General features: G+C 50.1%; 1 protein-coding gene across 9 annotated transcripts; it reads right to left on the reverse strand.

Moving 5' to 3' along the window:
* Positions 1 to 104: 104 nt before the first annotated feature.
* acsl2 (acyl-CoA synthetase long chain family member 2) lies at positions 105 to 25,565 on the reverse strand. 9 transcript variants are annotated; one of them, XM_069181037.1, is made up of 22 exons: positions 25,414 to 25,565; positions 24,171 to 24,460; positions 16,141 to 16,363; positions 15,204 to 15,318; positions 14,458 to 14,522; positions 14,226 to 14,327; positions 13,132 to 13,231; positions 12,412 to 12,590; positions 12,080 to 12,112; positions 10,304 to 10,355; positions 10,012 to 10,085; positions 9,829 to 9,906; positions 9,455 to 9,589; positions 9,115 to 9,249; positions 8,618 to 8,713; positions 6,661 to 6,733; positions 5,721 to 5,809; positions 5,224 to 5,340; positions 4,298 to 4,441; positions 3,226 to 3,327; positions 2,752 to 2,823; positions 105 to 2,439 (listed from the first exon to the last, which is right to left on the reverse strand). In XM_069181037.1, the coding sequence occupies exons 3-22, from the start codon at positions 16,351 to 16,353 to the stop codon at positions 2,299 to 2,301; spliced, it is 2,115 nt and encodes a 704-aa protein (XP_069037138.1). In that variant the 5' UTR covers positions 16,354 to 16,363; positions 24,171 to 24,460; positions 25,414 to 25,565; the 3' UTR covers positions 105 to 2,298. The 9 variants fall into 9 exon arrangements, with proteins under 9 accessions (XP_069037138.1, XP_069037144.1, XP_015197614.1 ...); XM_069181043.1 differs by lacking the exon at positions 25,414 to 25,565 and adding an exon at positions 24,979 to 25,403; XM_015342128.2 differs by lacking the exon at positions 24,171 to 24,460.

Below are 25,565 nucleotides of genomic sequence, written 5' to 3' on the forward strand. Positions count from 1 at the left end.
GTGACGTACAATTTATTTTACATCGTAGTAGTGCCTTCTTGCGGTGCAATAGGAGAACTACAGCCATGGCGAATCTTGTAAAAAACATTACTCAAACCAAAATACAGATTTGTCTACATGAATGACACTTTTTATTCGTTTTTTTATCATTCAATTAACGTCAAGAGGCACAGAAAAGTGTACAGTTGCCGCAGAAAGTAACGCCCTGGTAACGTGATGCGTTCAATGGGCTAAAAACCCTGATTTGTAACTTACTGCACGCTCTTATGTTCCGTCAACAGAGAGAGAAAGGGGTCTGGTTTCCGAAGATGTTTTATCTAACTCTGTGTTAGGGGGGAAAAAACTTTTATTAAACTCCAGATCAAGAAAAAACAGTCCCTATGGTCTGCAGGATTAGTGTACAGCTTCTGTACAGCCTCTCCTCTCAGTATTTACAGCATAAGGCGCTGCTCACCAGCTCATTTACAAGCCACGCATTATACAGGCTGACACTGCTGTTAGGGTTATGTGGGCACCTGCTGGTTAACTACATTTGCTCCATTACCTACAGATTTATCTTCTCGTGAGTTTCAGGGGCCTGTGAAAATGAGAGATGGCTTCTGCTGTGTTATCATCCCGTCCCTCCCCAGCAGTGAGATACCCCCCCCCAAAAAAAAACTGTGGGGAGCAGGCCAAGTACTGGCCTCGTTTCCCCAAACAGCTTCTGTAACTGAGGTGGCCCATCGAGCTTGAACTTATGTCTCTAACCCTGACACAGAGACCCATCGAGACTCAAGCCACATCTGGAGTCACCCCCCCGCCCCCACACACAGATCTATCGCTGGGGGACAGACGGGGCACTAGGAGTGCCCTTGTTGGGGAGCCCTACTGGATTAATGGGTAGAGGTACTCTCTCCGCGATCCAGACCTCATACGTCCCGGGAGGCCGGGTCTGGGATTGCTCAGAGGAGGGATTCGTCAGCCAGGAGGCCGTCTCGGCTCCTACTGAAACAGACAGCTGCCGCGGGCTAGCGGCGGTGTGAGAGAGGGCGGAGCCGCTCACTTGCACGGAGCCGATTGGCTGTCGGGTTGGGCGGAGTCCGGAGGGCCCGTCTGCACCTCCCCGTTTCCCCCCCCGGGGGTCGACGCTCTGGGACGAGAGGGGGTGGGCATCAAATGAGAAAAGCCGACAATTCTATTCTTTCAAAGACGAGACTAGGGTGCTGCGCATCGGGGCTTGGGGACAGCGGGACTCCCCGTTGCCAGTCCTGGAGGAGAAACGGTCCAGCAGGTTCTGGAAGGCTCTCAGAACCACGACCAGCCCAAGCCCTCAGGAAGAGTGTTCGCTCTCCTGCACTGAGGCTAAAGATCCCACTGAAACACTCTGCTGAACCGTTGCCCTTCAGGAGTGTACAGATCAGTGGCCAGACGCTATCGGCCAACGGTCAGAGCAGCTACCACTGGAAGGGAAAGGAGGAGACCTTGGTGTGGAGCAAGGCACTGTCCACTGCTGGTGTCCAGGATACTTGAATCCGTAGTGTTCAGGTATCCAGTACTACTGTGACAACTTTAACTGTCCCCTGCATACCAGCTCAGGATAAGCTAAAACAGGGGCACAGTCTGGGCATCTGCAAAGGGTTACACAGTTACTGTTCGCCTTACGTCAATAGAGCCTGTATGAAATCTGATTAGGTTTTGAATTTATGGTGGAACCTCACTTTTGCCTTTCATAGCATGTAGCATTGGGGGGTTGTCCTAATCTGTCCGCACTGTGGTTTTACTGCCATACAGATCATTACACTGTACCTGAACTACACAAAGCACTCCTGAGAAGCAGCTTCAGTGAGAGGGTGACAGGGGTGTCCAGTCTTGGTCCTGGAGGGCTGGTGTGTATATGGGATTTCCAGTCTCTTAAAGCAGCAGCAACCTGTAGAGCTGGGAGAAGCTGGCAAACTGGTCCAGTTGAGCCAGTAATGGGCTGATTCAGGACTTTAAGAGCCAGAGTGGAATGAAGTCCTGCAGACACACCAGTTGTCCAGCTCCAGGACCAGGACTGGACTGCTCCACTCTGTGATGTTCCACAGCATTCCCATGATCCCATGCTGCAGAATGGAGGCCTGTTAAAACAACAGGCAGCCACAGCGAAAGCAAAGCTACAGCATAAATACAACATTCTAGTGAGAGATTCGCCACAGTGAGAGTTCCCAAGGATAACAGCGCGGATTGCGGAAGTGGTGGTGCCCCCTCACGGACGGCGAGTGGTCAGTGCTCCATGGACAGTTTGAGTTGTGTCAGGTGGTCTCCGGGCGCGGAGAGAGCCTACACTGCCGTCTTGGCGTACAGCTGGCGGATCTGCTCCTGGAAGGCGCGGCGGATGTCGACGCGGCGAGTCTTCAGCGTGGGCGTCAGGAGACCATTAGACACGCTGAACATCTCCGGGTGCAGGTACAGGTCCTTCACCTGAGAGACAGGGAGGAAGAGGAGTGAGAGAAACAAAGGGTGGAGGAAGGAGGGGGGAGGAGGAGGAGGAGGAGGAGGAGGAGGAGGAGAGAGACAGGGTCCAGGGAGGAGGAGGAGGAGAGAGACAGGGTCCAGGGAGGAGGAGGAGGAGGAGGAGGAGGAGGAAGAGCAGGAAGGCCAGAGAGAAAAGGCAGTCACTGTATCCCCCAGGAGAAGGGACGAGCAGTGAGAGAGAAGCCTGTGAGACATAGTGAGAATAGGACAGGACTCCCACCAGAGAGGGGCCTCGGAGACAGACCCTGTGCCACACACCTGCTCGAACGACTTCAGACCGGCCTCCTTCCCAATCACCGTCATGTCCTCCAGCACAGCCTTCTTCACATCCTGAGGGGCAACAACGAGACACAGAGTCACCCAGTTAGGGTGTGGAGTACCCCGAGGGGACAAGAGCACTGAGGGGGAGGGCAGGGGGGCAATCCGAAAGACACACAGGGGTGCATTCTCGAGAACTGCTCTAACAGAAAGAAATTTGGTGGGGTTATTTTTGTTTTATTTATTTGCTACTTATGCGAGTTCAAAACCCTCTGACCACATGGTCAGGTGCATTATGACATCTTCAAAAGGTATTGAATTCACCCAATTTTGTCTTTTGAGATGTGAAACCCCCATTCTGTGTGTTATTGTTTAGCTATACTTATATACAACAAAAAAAGTTAAAAAGACACACATCCACACGTGGCCTGAAGTGATATTGTGTGCTGTGCAGGGAGCTAGACGTTTGTTTACCGGATTCCTGCAGAGCTCCTCGTAAGATCCCACAATGCCCCTCTCTTTAGCCCAGTCAGTGAACACTTCCGGGTCAGGCACCACAATGCCAACCAGGTGAGACTGGGGACAGGAAGCACAGAGAAGGAACCGTGATTGATATGCTTTAGAAGTCATATTACTGTATAGGAGACTTTTACTATACTAAATCCTCATTTAATGTTATTTTATGTTGTTCCTTTGATTTTTTTATCTGTATTACTGCTTCATCTTATGCCATGTTTTGCCAGATTTCTCAGGCTCTATGGTTTAAGGTGTTTGTATTAAGAGGAGAACTTTGGCTGGTAATGGAAGAGATTTACATATTGGAAACTCTCCTCAGTTGTTTGCTCTGCTGTTCACCCTGCAAAACCCATTTAAAAAGATTTGAACCAGAAAGGTGTTCCAATTTTAGCATTAGCATGGGTGCCAGTAATTGTACTGATAGTACTGGTGCCAGCATGAGCTTTAGTTGCCTCAGTCTTACTCCTGACAATAACAGTACTACCAGTAATGATGTTATCATCAACACTAAGAGTTTCAGTATCAACATTCATAGTGGCCGATCTAACAGTAGTATCATCACAGTCAGAGTGAGTCTGTGTGCAGGCTGTAGTGTTTGAACTAGTGCCAGCACAGGCTATGTCATTCCTTACCACTGAAATCCCAAGTCCAGTTAATCCTCCAGTAAGTAATTGAGCCACCAAGGGACAATTCATAAGATAAAGTATGGATTTGCTCCTAGACCAGTTGATGGCCATGTAGGAAGAGCCAAGATGAATGTGCAAGTTGTCTGTAAGCATGCCTGTGTGCCCAGGAGCGGATCACCGTTGGTGAACGCGAGGGTGCCTGTGAGTGGATCTCCGTTGGTGAACATGAGTGCCCGCGAGCGGATCCCCGTCGGTGAACATGAGCATGTGCTCACATGTGTCCAGGATCCGTTAGTGAAAGCGAGTGTTCATGAGCATATCTGTGTCCCTGTTAGAGAAAATGAGTAAGTGCGTTGTTGTTGTGTATGTGTGTGAGCGTGACAGTGCACGCTCGAGCTGCATACCTGTAGGCTGTCCCCGTGCACAAACACCTGCAGCACAGGGGCGCTGCGAATGTAGACGTTCTCGATCTTCTCAGGCGCGATGTACTCTCCCTGGGACAGCTTGAAAATGTGCTTCTTCCTGTCAATGATCTGCAGGGCACCGTTCTGAGAGAGGGAGAATTTAACCCATGAGACTGTCCACGTTTCACTCAGGATTCCTCCTGTGGTCATTACCTGTGATGTACGCTAGGCACTGCTGTGTCTGTGATGAGATAAAACACCAGGTCTGGAGTTGAGAGTTACTGGGAAAGTGTGTTTAATGAGTCTGTCAGTAAGTAAATCATTCTGAATGTCTCTCAGTCCTTCAGTGAGTCAGTCTGTTCTTCCTTCTGTCAGTGAGTTGGTCGGTGGGTCACTCTCTTGGCCAGTCTGTCCGTCAGTCTGCTGGTCTATCATTGGGTCAGCCTGTTGGTCAGTCTGTCCTTCAGTGGGTCAGTCTGCTGGTCCATCACTGGATTCGTCGGTGGGTCGGTCAGTGGGTCAGTCTGTCTTTCAGTGGATCAGTCTGTAGATAAGTCTGTTCTAGGTTTTGAGTTTTAGGCAAGTCTGTCCTTCACTCAGTCATTCAGCCTGGTGGGTCTGTCAGTGGGTCAGTCTGTCCATCAGTCATTCAGCCTGGTGGGTCTTGTCAGTGGGTCAGCCTGTCCACCAGTCATTCAGCCTGGTGGGTCAGTCTGTCCATCAGTCATTCAGCCTGGTGGGTCAGTCAGTGGGTCAGTCTGTCCACCAGTCATTCAGCCTGGTGGGTCAGTCTGTCCATCAGTCATTCAGCCTGGTGGGTCTGTCAGTGGGTCAGTCTGTCCTTCAGTCATTCAGCCTGGTGGGTCTGTCAGTGGGTCAGCCTGTCCTTCAGTGGGTCAAGCAGTGGGTCAGCCAGTATTTCTTACCGGGAGCCACTTGCCGACGTCCCCGGTGTGCAGCCAGCCCTCGGGGTCCAGCGCCTCTGCTGTGCGTTCGTGGTCACGGAGATAGCCTCTGAACACACTGTGGCCCTTGATACAGATCTAGACAGAGGGCGCTTTCTTACTGTTCCACCTGCACGAGAGCCCATTCACAGCTTCCCTGCCTGAATTGTCCCTGGCACTCTGGCACTCTTGCCCTCAATCCCAAGTGGTCCTCTTTCTGTAGGGGGCGCTGGATCTGGGCCTCCAGCAAACAAGTCAATAAACTATTGGACAGTAAGACCTACTAAAGTAGCTCCAGTACTGTGTCATTTTCTCTCAGAACAACTGATCCCTCTTTAAACACGAGGAGCTTGTCTGAGTAAGGTTGTGATTTTATCACTTCGATTGAGATAAGCTCAGAGTACAGTTCCCTTTTGCTTATTAACTTTTCCCTTTTGCCCACATCCTTTTCCTGTGTCTTCCTTCTCTCTATCTCTCACCTCTCCTTCTCCATTGTGGGAGTAGTAGCTCATCTCAGGGATGTCAGTGACCTTCACCATAGCACACGGTAGTGGGGCTCCAACGTGACCTGGAATACAGACAGAGCTGAGACAGAGACAGACACGCAGACAGACTGAGACAGACACGCAGAGGCGCGCAGACAGACAGAGACAGGCATGCAGACGGACAGAGAGACAGAGACAGGCATGCACAGGCATAAAAACAGATCGACAGAGACAGAAGCGCAGAGAGACAGAGAGACAGACACAGACAAGCAGATGAACACCTGAGACAGACAGATAGCACAAATGGACATAAATTGATACAAAGGCATATAAGGAAGATACTGTATGGTACAGAACAGACAGAAAAGTGTAGATTGAAAATAATTGAATGAAGTTCTGCCATAATAACTGCAGCAAATATAAGGATGATCCTGTTCTAGGTTCTTAGTTTTAGGCAAGACACTATCTGGTACATCGAGAAGGAGAGTAGAGCCTGTGGTTGGAGTGTTGAAAAGTTTATTAACTAGAGGGAATCATATATTTTAGAACATTCTCATGTGTCATCAAGACTTCAAGTGCAGTTTCAGAAATGGATTTTCTCTTTGTACCTTTTTTACAGGTGACTCTGAGATAGCATGAAACACGACCCAAAGTAATTCTGCATGTTTTGATGCAGTTATTTTTTATTCTTCATTCTGATCGAATCAAAGGCTCAGGAGCACTTTCAAGATCACTTTGACTTCACCGTCATTCCAGGAAATAAGGGACAGGAGATTTTTATTTCAAAATTAACTTCTACTTGAAATGACAATTCCCTGACGCCTGAGGCTAAACAGTGCTGAGTACCCAGAGGAGTGACATTTTTCACTATGGGTCCTGTCACACAAAGAGACACAGAAAGCTTCAATAACACAGCTCCCTGCCCTGCTCTCACCTGCGGTCCAGTCTCCTGGCATGGAGAATGTGCAGCCAGCTGTGCACTCTGTCTGCCCATAACCCTCGAAGATCTGCACAAGACAAGAGTTTACACACCCCCTGCTCTCACCCTACTCAGAGATGGATTTAGACAAGCAAAAACTGTAGGGTGGAAGACGGGGACAAAGCAGGAGAGGGCAGCACATTTTGTCGGAGGAGGAGAAAGGAGGGATTTTCTCATTTTGTCCACCTGAAAAAAATTCCCAGGAGGATCTAGGGCGCCTCGGAGTACCGAGACATCTCCAAACAGCACCTCATCTATTGACTCTAACCAGGAACACAAACTGACTGGGACTTTGACACTCCCCCCCTGACAGCGCTGTGAAGCTACACCCAGTGGTCAAAATATACTGATGGAAAAAAGAAACGCAACATTTTTTGGAATGAGAATACTATAGCTATAGCTTATGTACTTTCACAAAAAGTTGTCAATTTGTTTTAAGCCCTCTGAAAAGCAATACAGCTTGTGGGGTGAGGCATTGCAACTTTCCAATCACACAAAAGCTCGTTAGGTGCACTTTTACCCAACGAGGTCCTGGTGGAACTATGCCTGATCAGGTCACCTTTAAAAAGGCCTTAATTCAAAGCTTAGGTCACTGCAAGAAAAAGGCCAAGCAGTTCAGTCAGTTTTCTGTGCATTCCATAATGCCTTGAATGTCACCAGAAGCAAGGGAGTGGGCCATTGGCATGCTGCAGGCACTATGGAGTAAGCCGCTCCACTTTTTCCTGACTGCAGAGAAGGTTTCAGTATGACCACCCACGATCTGGTCGCCCTCGAGTGACCACACCAGAGCAGGACCGACACATCAGACTGGTCTTTCTGAGAGATTGTTTCAGATCTGCCACCCGTACTACTGCTGAAACTGCCTGCAGACACAACGCCTGCATCAGTGACAGGACAGTGAGGCTCAATGCTGCTGGCCTTAGAGCAAGGTGACTTGTCAGAGCCCCTCTGCTCTCACCTCCTAGACGTCACATCCGATTGGCTTGGGCCAGACAGAGGCTGCGATGGACTCATCAGCAGTGGCATCAGGTCCTCTTCAGGGATGAGTCCCTCTTCAGCCTGTTCCACGCAGACGGGAGGGCCAGAGTGTGGAGGAGGAGGAGTTGCGTTTCTTTTTTCCCATCTAAACTGGCTAACATGTCCACCCCCCGACAGCTGTGAGAACAGCTGGAACAGGCTGTGGTGTGCAGTTCAACAGGTGCCTGCAATAGTTGTAGCCCAGACCATTTCCTTTCTCCCAGCAGGACTGGTTTCAGCTGAAGCTGTGATGAGGACAATGGTGTGTATTCGATGTGAATGCATATCCCACTGATTCCACCAACTGTCAACTGGATTGGAATCTGGAGATTGCTCAGACCAGGTAAGGTGATGGGTGTCTGTTTCATGCTCCTCAATTCAAATCAAGGCAAAGACAACATCCATACAAGAACTGAGAGGCTCATCAGGTAAGGGTTAGGTAGAATTAAGCATGTGATTTGGTCTATCACATAGACACCCTCAGTATTGCTGGTCTCCACTTACATAGCTGGGTGGACTGGAGTAAAAGGAGTTAAACACCTCACTGAAGGGTACAACAGCAGTGTCTGCAGTGAGGACTCAAACCCGCAACATGTCAGTCAAAAGTCTGGAGGCTTGCCCACTACACTATGCCAACGCAACCACTAACACCTATCTGTTAATAAGAAACCTGTCATCCTTCTGTGAAGGATATCTCTTGCAAATAATTGCTGTCTGCATAATAAAGAAGAAACCACGTGTTTACACAGCTGGGAACTTGTACATCTCCAGTGAGCATCTTATCTGGTGAAAGAGATGCACACTACATCCCAGCAGAGGGACGATGGAAGGGATTGAGGAGGGTGAGGAAGAAAGGCAGACAGAAAAAGAGAGAGATGTGAGGGAACATTCTCACCAGGCAGCCCAGCGTGGCGCGGAGGAAGGAGAGGACGGTGGGGGAGATGGGTGCCGACGCCGTCAGGATGAACCGCAGATTCCCGCCCAGACTGGCCTGGATGGACACACGACTGTAACTTGCAGAGTACAGGCATGAACACTGTCTGGCCATGGTGCTATCCTGCGGACTAAAGTGTGATGAATGCTCCAGCTGTCTGCTTTAATGATGACACGACCTCCTCTGAGCTTTGTCTCCTTGGTATGAGTCTGCAGCCCAGTGATTCGTTCCCACAGCACAGGCGATCAGCCAATCAGCTGCTTCAGGTGGCCCATTGGGCCCATCGGACTCTAAGCAGCCACTGTGGACTCTGCTCCATGAGGAGGTCTTCACAAAAGCCTGTGAATCAAATCTTTGCTGCTCTGTGTTCTTCGCATTTCACGTTCCTTGTGCTTTTGTTTTGGCATATCGGTGAGCAGTAAGTGTGTTTTGACTCCTTAAGAAGGCTGCAGACCGACCTGGATCTTGTTGAAGATCAGCCTGTCCCAGACGCTGTTGTTCCGCACCACCCCGCTGCTCAGCTCGGCCTGCTTCCTCCTCACGGCGTAGTGCAGCAGTGCTCGCTTCAGAGGGGAGCTCACTGAGGCCAGGATCTGGCACACACATACACAACACGGTCCGTCAACAGCTCTGCCAATCAGTCCATCGGTGTGCCAGTCAGCCAGCCCGGGTCCCAGCTGGTTAGTGAACAATCAGTCAGTTACAGCCTCACATTTCCAATGTGCAATCATCTCAGGACCCTACCAGTGAGTGTGCCAGTCAGTGTACCCATCAGTCAGGCAGCGTTCACAGGCTCACCTTGTCATAGATGCGGTTGAGAAGTCTGGGCACCACAGGAAAGAAGGTGGGCCGCAGGGTCTTGATGTCATCCATCAGCAGGGAAAGGTCTCCCTGATAGAAGCCCACTCTCGCACCATGGCAGAACATTGACACCTGAGACAGAGAGAGGGGAAGGAGAGGAGATCAAGCCATTCAGCCCCTGAGGGATCAGCAGTCTTCTTCTTATGTTGAGTCTTATTGTCTTCATACTCTTGAACGACAGTCAAAAGGAGGGATAATGGGATGGAAGAGTTGCTCGTGGGGACACGCAGTGTGACCATTGGTCCAACAGCAGAATTGTGCACATCACACAACTGCAGTGCACCGTGGGTAGATGCAGCCAGGGTCCTTACCTGGATCATGCGCTCAAACATGTGAGCCAGCGGCAGGTAGGATATGGAGATGTCCTCCTGGCGGATGACAAATGATCCCTGGAGGGGAGAGAGATACACTGGGGAGTGAGCCCTTCACAAGCTGCCTGGGCATCTGAGATGCCTGAAGAATGGTGTAGACTGAGAGGAGCCAGAGAGACTTACTTCCAGGATCTTGATGACAGAGGAGGTGTTGGAAGCAATATTACCATGAGTGATCATGGCTCCCTTGGGCTTCCCTAAGAGACAGACAGAGTTCGGTATAGGATCCTGTGCCAGGGAAGACATGTACTCATCCCCAACAGAAACTGTTTACCCATTTACTTCATCTACGTAGTCTCACACCCCACACACCCCACACACCCCACACACCCTCCTCCATCCCCTCTCCAAACACACACACCCACACAAGTACAGGCATGGCTGGCCTGCCTGCAAGTCCCACCCTGGGCCATACCTGTGGTACCGCTGGTGAAGCACACCACTGCCAGGTCCTCCGGCTTGGGTGGCTGCAAGAGAGACAGATGGGCACACACAATGACGCACACTGCCAGGTACACAGACACACATACACACACAGACACACAATGATAGAGACAGATGGGCATACACACAGGCACATTGAGGAAGTGACACACTGGCACCTGGAGAGACGTAGATATTGTAACGCAACGGGGGCTCAGGCGGGCGCCCTTGCCGCATTAGGTCGGCCCCCCACCGTCGGGGGCTCGAACCCGGGACTCCCGCGTCTCTCTGCAGCGACCCAGCCCCGTGAGCTAAAGAGAGATCTCTTTACAGCCCAGTAGCTGTAGTCCTGCTATCACAGGGAAGGGCGGTGACATCACCTGCTCTGGTACGCCGGCTCTTACACAGTGCCTGTCGGCCGTAAGCGTTACACTATGTAGTGACACACACATGATACACAGAAGGACAGTGACACGCAGACAGAGAGAGAATGGTACACACAATAACAACCCAGTCACTCAATGCTGCAGATCAGAACTGCACTTTTCATTTGAGCACACAATTTCTGTTCTTTGCTAATCAAAAACATTCTGAAGGAACTAACAGATCAGTGCTTTATCTAGCAGTTCTTATCATGCTAGAAAGTCCACAGTACCACATCCATCTTCACAAATGTATATTGCTCCATCCTGCTACTGCCATTACAAGAATGTTTTCACAGCTAAGAGCCCCCCACTCCCCCAGCTCCGTTTGACAGCTATTATGATCCGTCTAGGTGTCAGGATTTCAAAGCTTTTCATGCAGCTGGAAGGAGATGAAACGCACCTGTTTAAAGCTTTTAGTCACAGCAATAATTATGCCTTTTTAGGTGTGGAAACCATGTTGAAATTAAACATGTCACTCAAGAAAAGGACTGAAAGGAAGCCATTCAGAAACATCTGTTATCTGGCACAGCTCTGCTTGTCAGCCCATCTGTTTCTTATTCTTGCACAGCCATACATGTCGGAGGGAAGGCACAGCTCAGCAGATAGAAGTGCAGGCTCTCAGGAGCCTGACGAGACACAGATGTTGCCCTGATAAAGTCAACCAAGGATCCAGAGCTGTCCAGCTCATCGACTCCTGCAATGCTGCTTGGAGAATCTCTGCCTATTTGCTAACGATGGGGCTCAGTGACAGAAAGACACCTGAGGGTACTAGTCAAGCCCTTCAGAGATCCCGTAATTAAAGTAAGAGTTGACTTCCGGGGAAAACTGTGCTATTTCCACAGAGATCAAACTAGCTGAGCTCAATTTAGGAAAAACAAGAGAAGCTGCTCTACACAAAGGGTGGTAGATGCCTGTGACAAGCTACCTACTCAGCTGCGCTATTGCACTTGATTCACAGTGACCCTTTAAGAACAGCTGGCTGAGGTACCAGGAGGGAAATGAGCTGGTCATGTCTGTAACCTTGTGTTCCTAACAGCAGGAGACTACAGACTCCAGATCTCCTTCACACAGCTGGGGAAACGAGCAGCGACTTGAACAGAAGTCAGAATCTCACCATTTCTTGTCACTGTGTTCCCTCCCATCTGAGCAAACCAACCATCCTGTCATTCTAAAAACCCATCACCAAACTCTCTCTCTCTCTCTCTCTGCCTCCACTTCTCATTCCATCGCTCTCCTCTTTTTCTGTCTGGAAAACCAGCTGGCAACCACATGTCTCTCTGATTCCTCCTCCACCACATCCGTCTTCATGCTGGAGGGACGAAGACCCAGAGGGAGAGACTCACCACAGGCTCCCTGAGATTCTGTCGCCCCAGCTCCTGTAACAAAGCAGTGACAGATGATCGCGCTGGCAAAGGTCATACACTAGCTGTACCGCTTCCCATAAGAAGAAGATCTAGAAGAGATTACAACCAAACACAGCCGAAAGGAGCTGGAGTCACCACCCAGCTTTGTCTGATAGATTACTGTAGATGTACTGTAGTTAGACCTAACAGAAGAAGTAACTGTGTCTGAAGATCAATGTTTAATGGGTTTGTGTGGCCGTTGAAGAAAGACTGATTAATACAACAAGAGTGACAGGACAAAGAATCACGAGGACACACTCTCTCTGACTCACCATCAGCTCGCTGAACTGCAGTATCTCTATGCCACACTTCTTAGCTCTCTCCAGCAGGGCGGCGCTGCAGGGCGTCATCAGCACAATGCTGCCCAGCAAAGGTGCCAGGGTCTGCTCCTTATGGGATAACAGAGACTCCGCCTTCTCTGGCTTGTCACAGATCACCATGGTGATCTCAGCTGAAGGTGTGGCCAGACAGAGGAGTCAGTGTGAGAAACTGCATATTGTATATTGTACAGTAAATCTATATGGTTTTTAATATTCTATTCACCACTATACCACTCAGTAATGTATTGAGCTTTTTTGTCCTCTTGCCAGTAAAGCTCATTAATTGTGCTATGCTAATAACTGTATTATATGACATTTTCTTTGTTTTAAGCAAAGTGGCCAAATTCAACACCATTCCCACTGCTGACTTTAACATCATTGATTGGTCAATTACTAAAAATAATTAAAAGCAGCAATTCATTAAATAGATTGCAGACTGACAGCAAACAGCTGTTTCATTTCCTAGCAGCTCCCCATTTGCAAAAGAGTGCATCTGAATCCAGCAACAATATTAACAATGATCTTCTGCAATTTAGAGTAAATCCCAACTGAACAATCGATTAGATCACGTTCAATGGACTTCGGTCACAACAGGAACTCCCAGACCCTTGTTTTCTGACGCTGTGTTTACTGACAGGTGTGTCATGTTCTGCATCAGAGTGGCGTTCTCACCAATGTTGAGGATGTGTACCATGGCCTCCTGCCCCAAGGTGTCATACAGTGGGACAACAGCCATGGAGAAAGAGTAACAAGCCAGCTCCGCAATCACCCACTGTGGACAGTAGGGGGAGACACAGAGTTCATCATCACACACTAACTCAGAACAACACATGGTCTTTCAGCTCTCTGCACTTCTCTTTCCCCCTTCCTTTGTCTCTAAACCCTGGCACAGTATGACCTACCATGGGTGCCAAACCCTGCAACTCACAACTGGCAGCCCACTGAAGCTCAGCAGGTGTGAGCCTGGTCAGTACCTGGATGGGAGACCTCCTGGGAAAAACTAAGGTTGCTGCTGGAAGAGGTGTTAGTGGGGCCAGCAGGGGGCGCTCACCCCGCGGTCCATGTGGGTCTTAATGCCCCAGTATAGTGACGGGGACACTATACTGTAAAACAGGCACCGTCCTTCTTAAAACCGACGTAAAACCGATGTCCTGACTCTGTGGTTATCAAAAATCCCAGGGCGTTTCTCGAAAAGAGTAGGGGTGTAACCCCGGCGTCCTGGCCAAATTTCCCATTGGCCTTTACCAATCATGGCTTCCTAATAATCCCCATCTATGAATTGGCTACATCACTCTGCTCTCCTCCCCACTGATAGCTGGTGTGTGGTGAGTGTTCTGGCGCACTATGGCTGCCGTCACATCATCCAGGTGGGGCTGCACATTGGCGGTGGTGGAGGGGAGTCCCCATTACCTGTAAAGCGCTTTGAGTGGAGTGTCCAGAAATATTATTATTATTATTATTATTATTAACCCAGTGTCACTGTTGCTGCCTGTTCTACAGTTGCTTCCCCAGCCCCCCCCATCTCCCTTAACTCTCTTCATAAAATGTCAAAACGAATACCCCGTTGCCACTAGGGGGAGACATAGGCACAGTCTCAACCTCCTTGTTGCTTTATGTTCCCTAACATTTTAGCACATATACTCATTACAACGAGTTTATCTTTTTGACAAGATTTGTCACAACTAAAGAGTTTCTTTTCCCAGGCAGAACTATCCAATTGTACAATATATATATTTTTTAATTCCAGTTCCAGATAGAAAGGTTACCTCTGGCCTGTTCTGAGCAAAGATGCCGATGAACTGCTGAGGGTTGGGCTGACAGCCTCGCGCCAACAGCCCTGAGCCCAGGGCCTGTGCCTGCTCACACACCTGACACACAGAGAGAGGAAACACTGTCACTGTGCCACAGCCACGTGCGATCACAGCTCTCACACATCTCAGCGTTGGGAAGAGAGAGAGCAGCCACTTTAACAGACAGGCAGCACAGCCCCACACTCACCTCTCTGTAGGAGATCCACTTGTACGGCTCACTGGGCTTCCTGAACCCCAGACACGGTCCGTCCCCTGGACACACACAGTCAGACACAGCTCGGCTCAGCACAGAACAGCACAAGAGAGAGCACTATCGCACGGCTCGGCACAGGATAGCACCATAACAGAGCACAATTCAGCACGGCAGGGCTTGGCACAGGACAGCACAGATTGACACAAGAGCAGGGCTTGGTACAGAGGGTACAGCACAACAGAAAACAGTACAGCATGACTTGTCACAGTACAGCACAGCGTGGCACAGTGCCTTATGGTCCGGCTCAGTACATCACAGAAGAATAACTGCTACAGCAGAGAACGCAGCACAGTGCAGAATAACTTCGCTGAATCATTCTTCACCCTATATTCCATCCAGCTCCAGTCCAGAGCAGATTTGGCCCCTAAATCAGGAGTAAAACTGATGATAATAGGTAACAGCCATCACTTTGAATTTTTTAGCTGATGTCACTTATGACGGAACAGTGACACAAGAAAGAAATCCTCCTTTTGTTGAAAACACACACATTGTTTACTCAGTAATTCCTACTCATCCATCAGCAAATTTGAACATCAGATCTTCTCTGCCTGGAGCTGGGATGAAAATATTCTGGCAGGAATAAATACTGCCAGCGCAGAGCTGCACAAAGCACTTCATGAAATACCAGGCAGTGACCGCAGGCTGTTACAAAGTGCAGCTCCGCATGGTCCGTCACTAACCTGAGACTCGAAGCCCTCTCTGGAACATCTCGTAGGCCGTCCTCGTGTCCTCATAATAGAACTCCAGCAGCATCTCGTCCTGCAGCAGTGCCGAGCGCCGACAGCTAGGGTCCCCCTGAAACAAGCCGCACAGACCTCAGGAACACACACCCGAAGCCCTGAAACATCCGCCACAAAGGCCGAAGCGCAGCAGTATTCCTTCTAAAACCTCCAGGCACGGATGTCTGAGATCTGTCAGTTGGCGCTTGACCTGCCACATTGAGCTAGGTTACCTCATCTGCACCCCTAGAACGGTTTTGGACCGCTGCCCACGAGAGAGGTGCAGATGCTCAGCAGGGCATCACTACAGCAGTACTCCTGGAGAATGCAGTCCAGGCAGATGTTTCCTCGGGCTCAGGAGTGTATTGGATCCTTCCGATAACCTGCCAAGGTCCGCCAGCACTGTGAATGCAGGGTATGGGCGCCTTGTACAGGAGAGATCACTGCAAGACCAGACTGGCCACCCCTAAATTGACTGGAAATTCACTATTGTGATAATAATCCCTATTGTTCCACCTATTACACTGTGTTGAATTATTTGTTTTTGCTCACAGGACCACATAAATACACCTTGCTCTCCCTTACATTGTACGAGATCAGATCAGATCATTTTATTGGCTATTTACAATTTCTTGCATTAGGAATTTCTTTTTGTGTACCCCAGCTTGCTCTCCATGAGACACACAGACAGGGGAGAGAGAAGCTGGGGTCAGCCATTTATACGCCACCCCTGAAGCAGTTGGGGTTCGGGGCCTTGCTCAGGGGCGACAACAGAGTAGGATTCCTCTGCCGGCTACGGGATACAAACCGGGCACCTTCCAGTCACAGGCGCAGACCCTTAGCCACAGTGCCGCTGCTCCAGAACCGCTGTTCAGAATCAGCCCCCCTCCCCCCTCACCTGGACAGGTACGGACTGTGCGTGCAGGTCGCAGGGGGGCCGGATGGGCCGCGGCCGGGTGGCCAGCCAGTAGGCGGTGAGGGAGGCCAGGGCGCCCAGCCCCAGGAGGGAGGAGGGGGAGAGGGAGGGCAGAAGCCGGCGCAGCTCCTCCACGTCGGGCAGCCACACTCCTGCCCCGGAGCGCAGGGACCGCAGCCACTCCTGGAACTGCATGGAGCCGCCGCTGCGAGGGAGACCAAAAGGATGGGCCTTAAAAACTGCGCCGGTTTTCCGCGACCCCCGCTGTTTTACCGGAGTTTTTTTTTTCCGCAACTGAATTTTTTCTTTTTGGCAAGGCCACCAACAAAAACAAGTTACAAAGGATTTCTAAAACATTCTTGTGTACATGTACTTGAAGATATCTTACAATGAATTCTCACGTATGTACATTTTCACTAGAAATACAAACGAAATCATTGACCACCATTCATTTCAATGGTATTACACACGAACCTATCGAGAAAAACAAAAAAAAAACATATAAGATAAACAGTTGAGCATAACAATATTGCTGTGACCTACCAGAGTCTTAATTTTCCATACTTTCATATTTCTATTTACTTGGGGGAAGAACTGTTCTGATACCCATGGTTACTACTGCTATTCTGCATCGAGATTTAAGTTATACTAATTGGTCCCATGGTCCTTCTACCTCGTCTGTAAACTGTGAAGTTTAAGACGAGACTGGGCTTTGACATTCCTCATGGGAGTGCGGAACTGACCACGGCAGACTGGGCTCAGTGGAGCCACCTAGCAGGCTCTCTCTGGTATTGCGCCACTGATAGAAAAGACTGGCTGTACTTGGAAAGAGTTTCATCCTGCCTTTTTAAATGAAAAAAAACAAACAACTTTGTTAAAAAAATCTATTTCCATGTTCTGTGATGGCATCATGTCAGTCATGCAGATGCTCTTTTTATACAGTTGCATGCAAATATTTGGGCACCCCTGGTCAAACTGCATGTTTCGCTGAACTTCTAAGCAAAAAGACGTTAACACCCCCTCTGCAGGGTACAAACCTAAACATGATGTATTGCTGCACATTTCAATGCACAATGTTATTTGCTGAATTTAACAGATTCACAGTGAATGTGGCATGTGCAAAAGTTTAGTCAGTGCCTAGCAACACCTCCATGCAGAAATCACAGCTGTTAAATGTTCTTTATACCCAGATAAGAGTCTTTCTGTTCTTGCGGTAGGAATCTTTTCCCACTCTTCCTTGCAGACCTCTACTAGCTCAGAAATATTCTAAGGTCTCCTTGCATGCAGTGCATATTTCCGATCGCCCCACAGATTTTCAATCAGATTCCAGTCTGTGGACTGTGAAGGCCGTTCCCCAGCCTTAATCTTTTGGTCCAGTAAGAGGTTCATGGTTGATTTTGTGGTATGTTTTGGATTGTTGTTTTGCTGAAATGATCCAACCTTTTTAGCTTCAATTTCTTCAGTGACTGTGGGACATCAACTTCTCGAATTTGTTGATGTATAGTCCAATCCATTCTTCTTTCCACCCACACAATATTTTCTGCGCCACTGGCTGCCACACCAACCCACAAAAAAACCTAACAAATCCATCCCATGCTTAGTCCACAGCACTTTATTCCAAAACGTTTCTGGCTTATCCAAGTGTTTTTTTGCATACTTCAGACCTTGCCTTTTCTGATGAGGTTGTAGGAAAGGTCCCCTTTTGACAGCTCTTCCATGCAGATCATTTTTGTGGGAGCCACACTGTACTGTGGGCCTGCGGACAACTGCCCCGCTGTCAGCTAAACCTTTCTGCAGGTCCACTGCAGCGATCTGTGGCTGCCCAAACTTTGCCACATGCCACATTCACTGACTTACTTTTTTTTCCCCAATTTATTAAATGAAGCAAATACAAAATTTTGCATGAAGATGTGCAGCAGTGAGTCACGCTTAAGCTCGTACCCCGCAGAGGTTGTGTTAACTTCTTTTCGCTTAGAGATTCAGTGAAACAGGCGATTTGACCAGGCCTGCCCAGACCTTTGCATGCGAGTGTATCTGATTTGTTTTCAGCTTGAGAGAGGTCAGGAAGATGTGTGGGTCTCGGGAGGGGGGTGGACTCTGATTGGCCGGGGGGGAACAGGCGCTGGGGTTACTGCTGGCTGCTCAGCCGCCAAACAATGAGTGCCACCCTGGAGACACGGGCATTGTACTGAGCGGGAGGGGGAGGGAGAGAAGGGGCAGGAGAAGAATAACGATGGAGGAGAGCGAGCGAGCCAGGGACAGGAGTAAACAGAGAGCGGGAGGGAGGGGTGTGAGACAGGCCCAGCCGGGGTGGTGCGAGAGGGAGGACCAGCACGACATGTCGAACTCTGTCCGTCCCTCCGCTGGCGTTTTCCAGTGATGTCCGGCAGTCTGCTGCCCTGTCAGTGCTGGGCTCCCCCAGGAAATACCGCCCATAGAAAACCATGTTCATCATGAGCAGACAAGACTACGGGGGGACCTGATTCAAGCATTCAAAATCCTCAAAGTCCACCGTGAAGCTACAGGTGGAAAGTGCGGGCGTTTAAAACAGAAGACACTTTACACAAAGGGGTGCGGGAGTGTGGAACAATCAACCTGCCGTGCTCTTGAAAGACAATACTCTGGCTTATTTTACAATACGGCTGGATGAGAACCTCAGATCAATTTACTAACCAAGCTAGCCAGACTGGCCGGAGGGCGTCCTTCCTCTCTTGCGTTGGAACAGTGAGAAGTGTATCCCATGGGGACCCAGGCAATACGACAGGAGTCTACCAGCTTACCGGTTCCTGCGGCCGATACCGCCGAGACAGCTCAACCCAGGCGATCAATTGCACCCGCTTAGTCGAGGGCATACAGTACCTGTCTAACCGGTGAGAGCCTGGAGATGGATCTCACACACTGTTTCAAACCAGCAGTAAGAACAGAGGGCATTGAGAGACGCTTGTCCTGGAGTAACCCCAGAGAGGGGGTGGGGGCAATGGGGGAGAGGGGGAGACAGGCCCGGCACTGTGACTGTGCCCTCCAGTGGCATGACAACCTGACAGGCTGCCAAGGAACTCCCGGCCACCCCCTGCCTCTTCCCCCTTCCTTCCTCCAGCAGCTCGGCTTCTCCCATCTTTCTGTGTCTCTCCCCCTCTCTTGCTCTCTCCTTCAGTGTCCAGTCCACTGGGCTTCACTGGCCGGGCCGATGAGTTACAGTGTTGCCAAAGGAGATACAATTAACACACGTGTAGAGCAAAAACCTCTCACTGGACATTTCCGTACTCATTAAAGACATCAAATCTTACTGTGGGACAGACTCGTTCTGGCAGGTGTGGAATTTTGGGATTTGAGTTGTAATTTGGGAGAACAGTGTCTAATCCCACCGTATTTTTCGCAGTGGAGAACTGCATCTCTCTCTCCCTCTCCCAGCTGGAGCCCGTGAGACCTGTGCTCGCTTCCTCTCCTCCAATCACAGCTCTCCTCCCCTCCCCCAGTGACCTCTCACCCACTTACCCGCCCCCCCTCAACAGGGAGAATAAAGGGTGATGTCACCCTCCTAGTCACTCCACTCTCACAGACCCCCCCCACCCTGCTCTGGTAACTCTCTTCTCCCATTCAGATCCCTTCAAAGGTGAGCTGAGGCTCTGGCACCAGCAGCAGTGTCCCGAGGGAGACACAACAGAGTGGCAATTCAGCTCACACCCCGGGCCCCAGATCGACACACCCACAACAGGGCACACTAAGAACCGATCAAGCCTGCTCTCCCCCACTTCCACAGCACGTATTCTCACTCCCATTGGGATCTTCGAAATTCAGGTTCAAGAGCTTGGCACGCCCCATGTTTGACAGTATCGCCCGAGCAACAACTGTTAGTAAACATTCACAAACATACAGCACAATGACACAAACTGATCGTCTGAGCGGCTCCCTCGCTGCTCCTCGGGCTGTGACAGGAGATCACCCGCTGGGCGGCAGCTCTGTTGAGTCTCCCGACACGGTCCCGGCGTTTCTCAAGAAAGATGTCAACAAGAACGCAGGCCTACAGCCTGTCTGCCTGTAGAAGCCCTTAGAGTGTCACTGTCTCCCTGTCCTCGCCAAGGGGCCCACTATCCTGCAGCTACAGCTCTCCTGCTCTGCTTTTACAACACCAGCCTCCCTCTCCCTCCGAGCTACAGCTCTACGCCCCTATTTCTGTGAAAACAGGTGTGTGGTTTTCCTCCCTGACACGCCAGGCAGGGCTGAGCCTGTCCTGAGGAATTTGTGATGGCCCTATTCTGCCTTGGGCTGGCAGATTCCTGCGCTGGGTACTCCCTCTGCAGCGCCGTGCTGACTGAAGGATGTTTTTTTCTAGTGTTATTTATTAACCCTGAACATTTGAGATTTTTTAGCCAAGGTTTCTACCAAGGAAACCATGGTTTCTACCAAAAAAGAAAAAAAACCCACCAAATTAAAAGAAACCATTTAATCCCCCATTCTGGAGATTTCTGAGGCCGGGATTCATTTCCAAGAGTGCTGGCTAACTATCTCTTATTTCACAGCAGGATTTCCAGCTTTGGTGTGGAGTCCCCCCTTCTGCAAACCAGCGGTGTTGATCCCTTCTGCAGACAGAGAGGATCCCCCTCTCCCAACAGGCCAGAATCTGCCCATCCTGTGTCCCAGTGGAGAAGACCGTGTGGCTGGCGTTCCGTCACTCCAAATCAGAAAATCCCAAATTGCAGCAGTCTCCCACAGTGGCATTACAGCAAAGGACCTTTTGCACACAGTACTCTGTTCCACTACTGCACAGGGAACCAGATCTGCATTGCTGCTTCTTGAGCAAGAGAGTTTTGTGTAATAGGGTTTGAAGAGGATCACAGGCCTCTTAGGGTGACAACACTTCCCAGGGGTACTCAAATCCCCCTGCAGTGGGGGTACAGCTCTTTTAGCATGGCAGCGTTACCGTCTATGTGGGCCAAAGGATCAAAGATCAAGACCACACATATGCAAAACGGAGCTCACTGTCATGTGCTGTGGGCTGACACATGAGGGGCTTTCCGAAACCGAGACTAATGCAGACAAATCGCTCTTTTGAGGTGAACTGAATAATGCAGAGCTCTGACCAGCTCAACAGCCCATTTTCATCATACGATTTTGCCATTTGATTCAGAAATGGCTGTAATATCGACACTTCAGGACAGCACTGTGGATACACAAAGTGGAGGATTTCTGGGCGTTTCAGCAACACGGTTAAGATTTTGCATGCAGTGTCAAGGATCCATGTTTGATCCTGGACCCAGTGACCCCTTAAGTTTAATAAACCATATCATACAAAGGATAATAAAAAAAACAATTTTAAAAACAACTAAAGGAACAATTGTAACAGTTCTCAAGGACTTACATACCTAGAACATAGTACTACTGTCCCTAGGTGATGTTAAATACAGATTCCTGTAGTATTATCCAGCTTTGATGCAGAGACAAAGGAAATGAGCCACAATAGGCATGATACAAAGCAGAAAACGGAGCAGACACAAACACGGCATTGGCTGATATAACTTGTGCGCACTGCACAGGGCATTTGATACAGGGACTCATGCTGACAGTTAGAGCTTCATGCTGGGTTTGAGAAATCAGAAGGCAAGATGGGCAACTGCACTAGATTTGGGTGTGCTCGTTCACTTCTGGCAGCAGCTCTTTAGAATTGCTCTGTTCAGCTAAATATTCTGTAGAGGAAAACAAACTGGTTTACCAGACAAAGCTGTAAATCTGATTATGGGGTGGGGGTGTTCAGCTGAGGAGGGTGCTTTCTGACCCAGAAACCTGGACGTGTCACAGAGGGCCGGGCTCAGCAGGGTACAGACACAGGGCTCACTGGCTGATCACTGCAAACACCCTCTTTCCTGCGCTGGGCAGGGGTGTCTCCACAACACCAAGGGCTGTTTAACAGCCCCTCTGTTCCCCGAACCGGGCACAGCTGGAGAGGGTAAGAAACAGCTCGAGTCTCTCCAGGCTAGCCCGACACACCAGTCAAGACCAAATTCCTTAATTCCAACGTTGAGGTGGGATTTCTTAAGACTTCTGATTCGTCACATGGCGGAGACAGGGCACAGGGTTCAGCTGAGCCAAAAGGATTTGGGAGAGTAGAGACACAGCCAGGGTACAGACAGAGAAGAGAAGGGGAGACGTGGCTGATGAGTAGGGGTCAGGGTGCAGGGTTCGAGTACAGTCCCATCACTCTGTGCATCTTCACTGTGGCAGGATGGCCTACATTTACAGATGTCTGTAGCCATGCATATGTAAAAGTATTGCACACACAGTCTTATATACAGTAGATACAGTATATCTAGAGCACTACATAGGACCTTCACTACAGCACTGTGTTATAGAGCTGCCAGACAGGGAGGACTGGCGGATTGGCAGCCCAGTATGTGATCTCCTGTCACTATCAGAGAACCAGTGAGCCTCTCAAATATTTGTTTGTGTAAAACGTTGCAGGTGTTTTTGTTCATTCTTAGCAATTTGGTGAGTAATTCATCAGTTCTGCCCTTGAGAGAGAGTGAAAGAGATGGAGATAGGTCAGACGGAGGAAGACAGAGAATATGAAGGGGGTCCAACGGAGCAGAAGAGAGAGAACGAGAAGGGGGTCAGATTGCAGAAGAGAAAGAGAATGGGGCACTCAGGGCTTTCTACACAATAACAAGGCTTTTCAACATCAACCCACTGACAAGAATCAGGCTCCAAATATTTGAAGGTGTAATCTAACCCATTGCCCTGAAAAGCAGCGACCAAAACTCCTACCACAAGGCCCTGCTGAGCCAAGAGCTGAGCCCAACAAAGAGCCCTCTGAGCCAGCTGGTCTTGAAGCTCACTGGCCCAAGCCACACCGACACCAGCCAGCCTCAGGACGGCACTGCTAGAATCAAGCACATCCCAGCACAGATCACACGGCAATATCTCACACACTGGGACACACGCACAAACACAACATAAACCCTAAACAGACAATACACTAGACGAATATTTGACCAAGATAAGAAACACCAAAAAGAAACAGACCCTGACGAAGTACAGGCTAAGTGACCAAAATCTGGCCATAGAGAGAGAGGACAGGCTGTGCTCCCACTGCCAGCGGGGAGAAATAGAGACAGAGATGCACTTCCTACTGCACTGTGACAAATATGAACTGCGATTAGAGAAACATTCTTCCCCAAATTTACACAGCTAATCCCAGGATTCCCACACCTGCCAGAATCGGAACAATTTCCAATCCTACTGGGAGAGGGAGGAGGGAACTCAGTTGAACCGGCAGCCCAGTATGTGATCCCCTGTCACAGCCTGAGGAGCAGTGAGTCTGTCTCCCAGTAATGCTCCGTATGCTTATATGTAAATGTCTTAGGATGTTATAAGCGTATTATATGCTTTGGCGATACTGAAATTCACCCGTCATGCCGATAAAGCCGTCTGACTGGAATCGAGTGAGGAGGGGTGAGAGGAGGCAGAGAGGGGTGGGGACACAGTGGTGGGAAGATGTTATGGGGGTTTCGTGATAGACAGAGGGAGGGGGGAGTGGGGAAAGTGAAAGTGAGGTAGAGGCAGGGGGGTGAGACTCTCAATGGAGAGGGTGTTCTCGAGCCGTGCCTTCTTAACCAAGTGTGAATAACACGCTCACAATGACAGGCGGGGGGGCTGGAGGAAGGGGAAGAAGGGATGTTTCTCTCACGGCATCCAAGCTGGGTGAGGGATTAACTGTCTGCCTTCCCTGGGCTGCGTTCTGACGGCACACATCCGCATGGCCATCCCCACGCCCAACGACGCTACGCGCAGCGGGCTGGCTAGGGCCCCGGGCCCCAGGCTGGAGGGTCATGGGTTTGAGTCCCTGATGGGGATCTGCCATTGTGCCCTTGAATAAAGTACTTTGCTCAGATTGCTCCAGTAAAGGCCCCGCTGCACAAATGGGTCTCCGGGGTGTCATCGTGGATGGGAACCTATTCTTGACTGACTTGTCTTGAACAACTGATCGGCGGTATGAGAGGAAACAGGCATTTTTCCACCTCTAAGCTGTGCAAAGACGTCCAGGCGGAGAATGGTGCCGAAACCGGACCTAGCTCTTCAGCCGTGGAAGTCGTATCCACCTCGCCGCGCTCAGAGGTCCGGCGCTTTCCGATGCTCCCGGGCGACTGCGGGGTTAATGCGCCGAGACGCAAACCAGACCGGTTCTGCCAACTTCGCAGGCGCGCAGAGCGCTGAATGGAGCCGCTCAGCCGCGTGTCGGGGCTCGGGACCTGCCTTCCCGCAGACAGGAGCTGTCCCACCTGCGGCTCACCTGCCGGGGGCTGTCAGCCTAGTCGCCCGGGGAAGCAAGCAGACTAGACACACAGACTTAACCTTCGCGTGAGGTGCCTTTTCATTTATATACGAGCACTTTCACCAAGAAGGCCGTTTCATTACACTGTTATCTATAACCCCGCGTGTAGGGTTAAGAGGCAGAGGAAAAAATATCCCGAAGCGACAGCATGAACTTAATCAATACGTGTGATGTAACTCGAATTACCGTAATATTACGATTCACACACTTGACTCTCTTCAAATCCAAACTTAAAACTCTCCTTCTTACCAGGATCTCTGTCTGATTGCCCTACATTCCATCTGGATAAACCTGTATGCCCGATTTTTTCTTTTACTTCTTATAGTACTTTTTTTTTCTTTCTTTAATCACTCACTACAGCGTCTTTGGGTTTGGAAAAGTGCTTTAATAATAATAAAGCTGTAAAAGTGTACTCCGTACGAAACTCCTTAACGTATATAAATCGTGGAGTGAGACCTGTTTACAGCAACAGCAGAGCAGGAAAGTGTAAACACCTGAGGGGTCCTGTGCGCTGGAGGGCAGGCGAGTCCCTCAGACAGCTGGGCTGCCTCACCCGGATTCCCGTTCTCCGTGAAGCCGATTGCCCACTCCAGGTGTCGCCCGGCAGCGATGATGCGGCGAGACACTTGATGCGGCAAACTGCAGGTATATCTCGCTCACAAGCTCATCGACAGCTACAGCAACAAGTAACTATTAAATCCCGTCTTTAGCCGTTCGCCGAGAACGACTGGTACAGAGCCGCGCACCCGAACGCATCACCGCACTATACGTGTCCGCGGACGCGGCGAAATGAGCTTGGCCGCACCGAACAAACTGCTGCTCCACGCTGGCCCGGCTTTTTACCGCCCGGCTCCTGTCGCTGCAGCAGCAACAACGAGGGGGTCCTCTCTCCAGCTCTGCGGGAACGGGGAAGGACGGCGGAGTCTTACCTGTGTGTGAGGAGTTGGTGACCCGCGTCTCGCCACAGCCTCCACAGCAAACTTCGCAGTGGAGATGGAATGAGCAGCCACCCGCTTCCACACAGAGTGGAGGGTCTCCCCGTACCCCGCCCCCATTGCCCACCCCCTCCCGGCCTCCCTCC

The sequence above is a fragment of the Lepisosteus oculatus genome, chromosome 2 (genome assembly GCF_040954835.1).
Source record: "Lepisosteus oculatus isolate fLepOcu1 chromosome 2, fLepOcu1.hap2, whole genome shotgun sequence".
Lineage (NCBI taxonomy): Eukaryota > Metazoa > Chordata > Actinopteri > Semionotiformes > Lepisosteidae > Lepisosteus > Lepisosteus oculatus.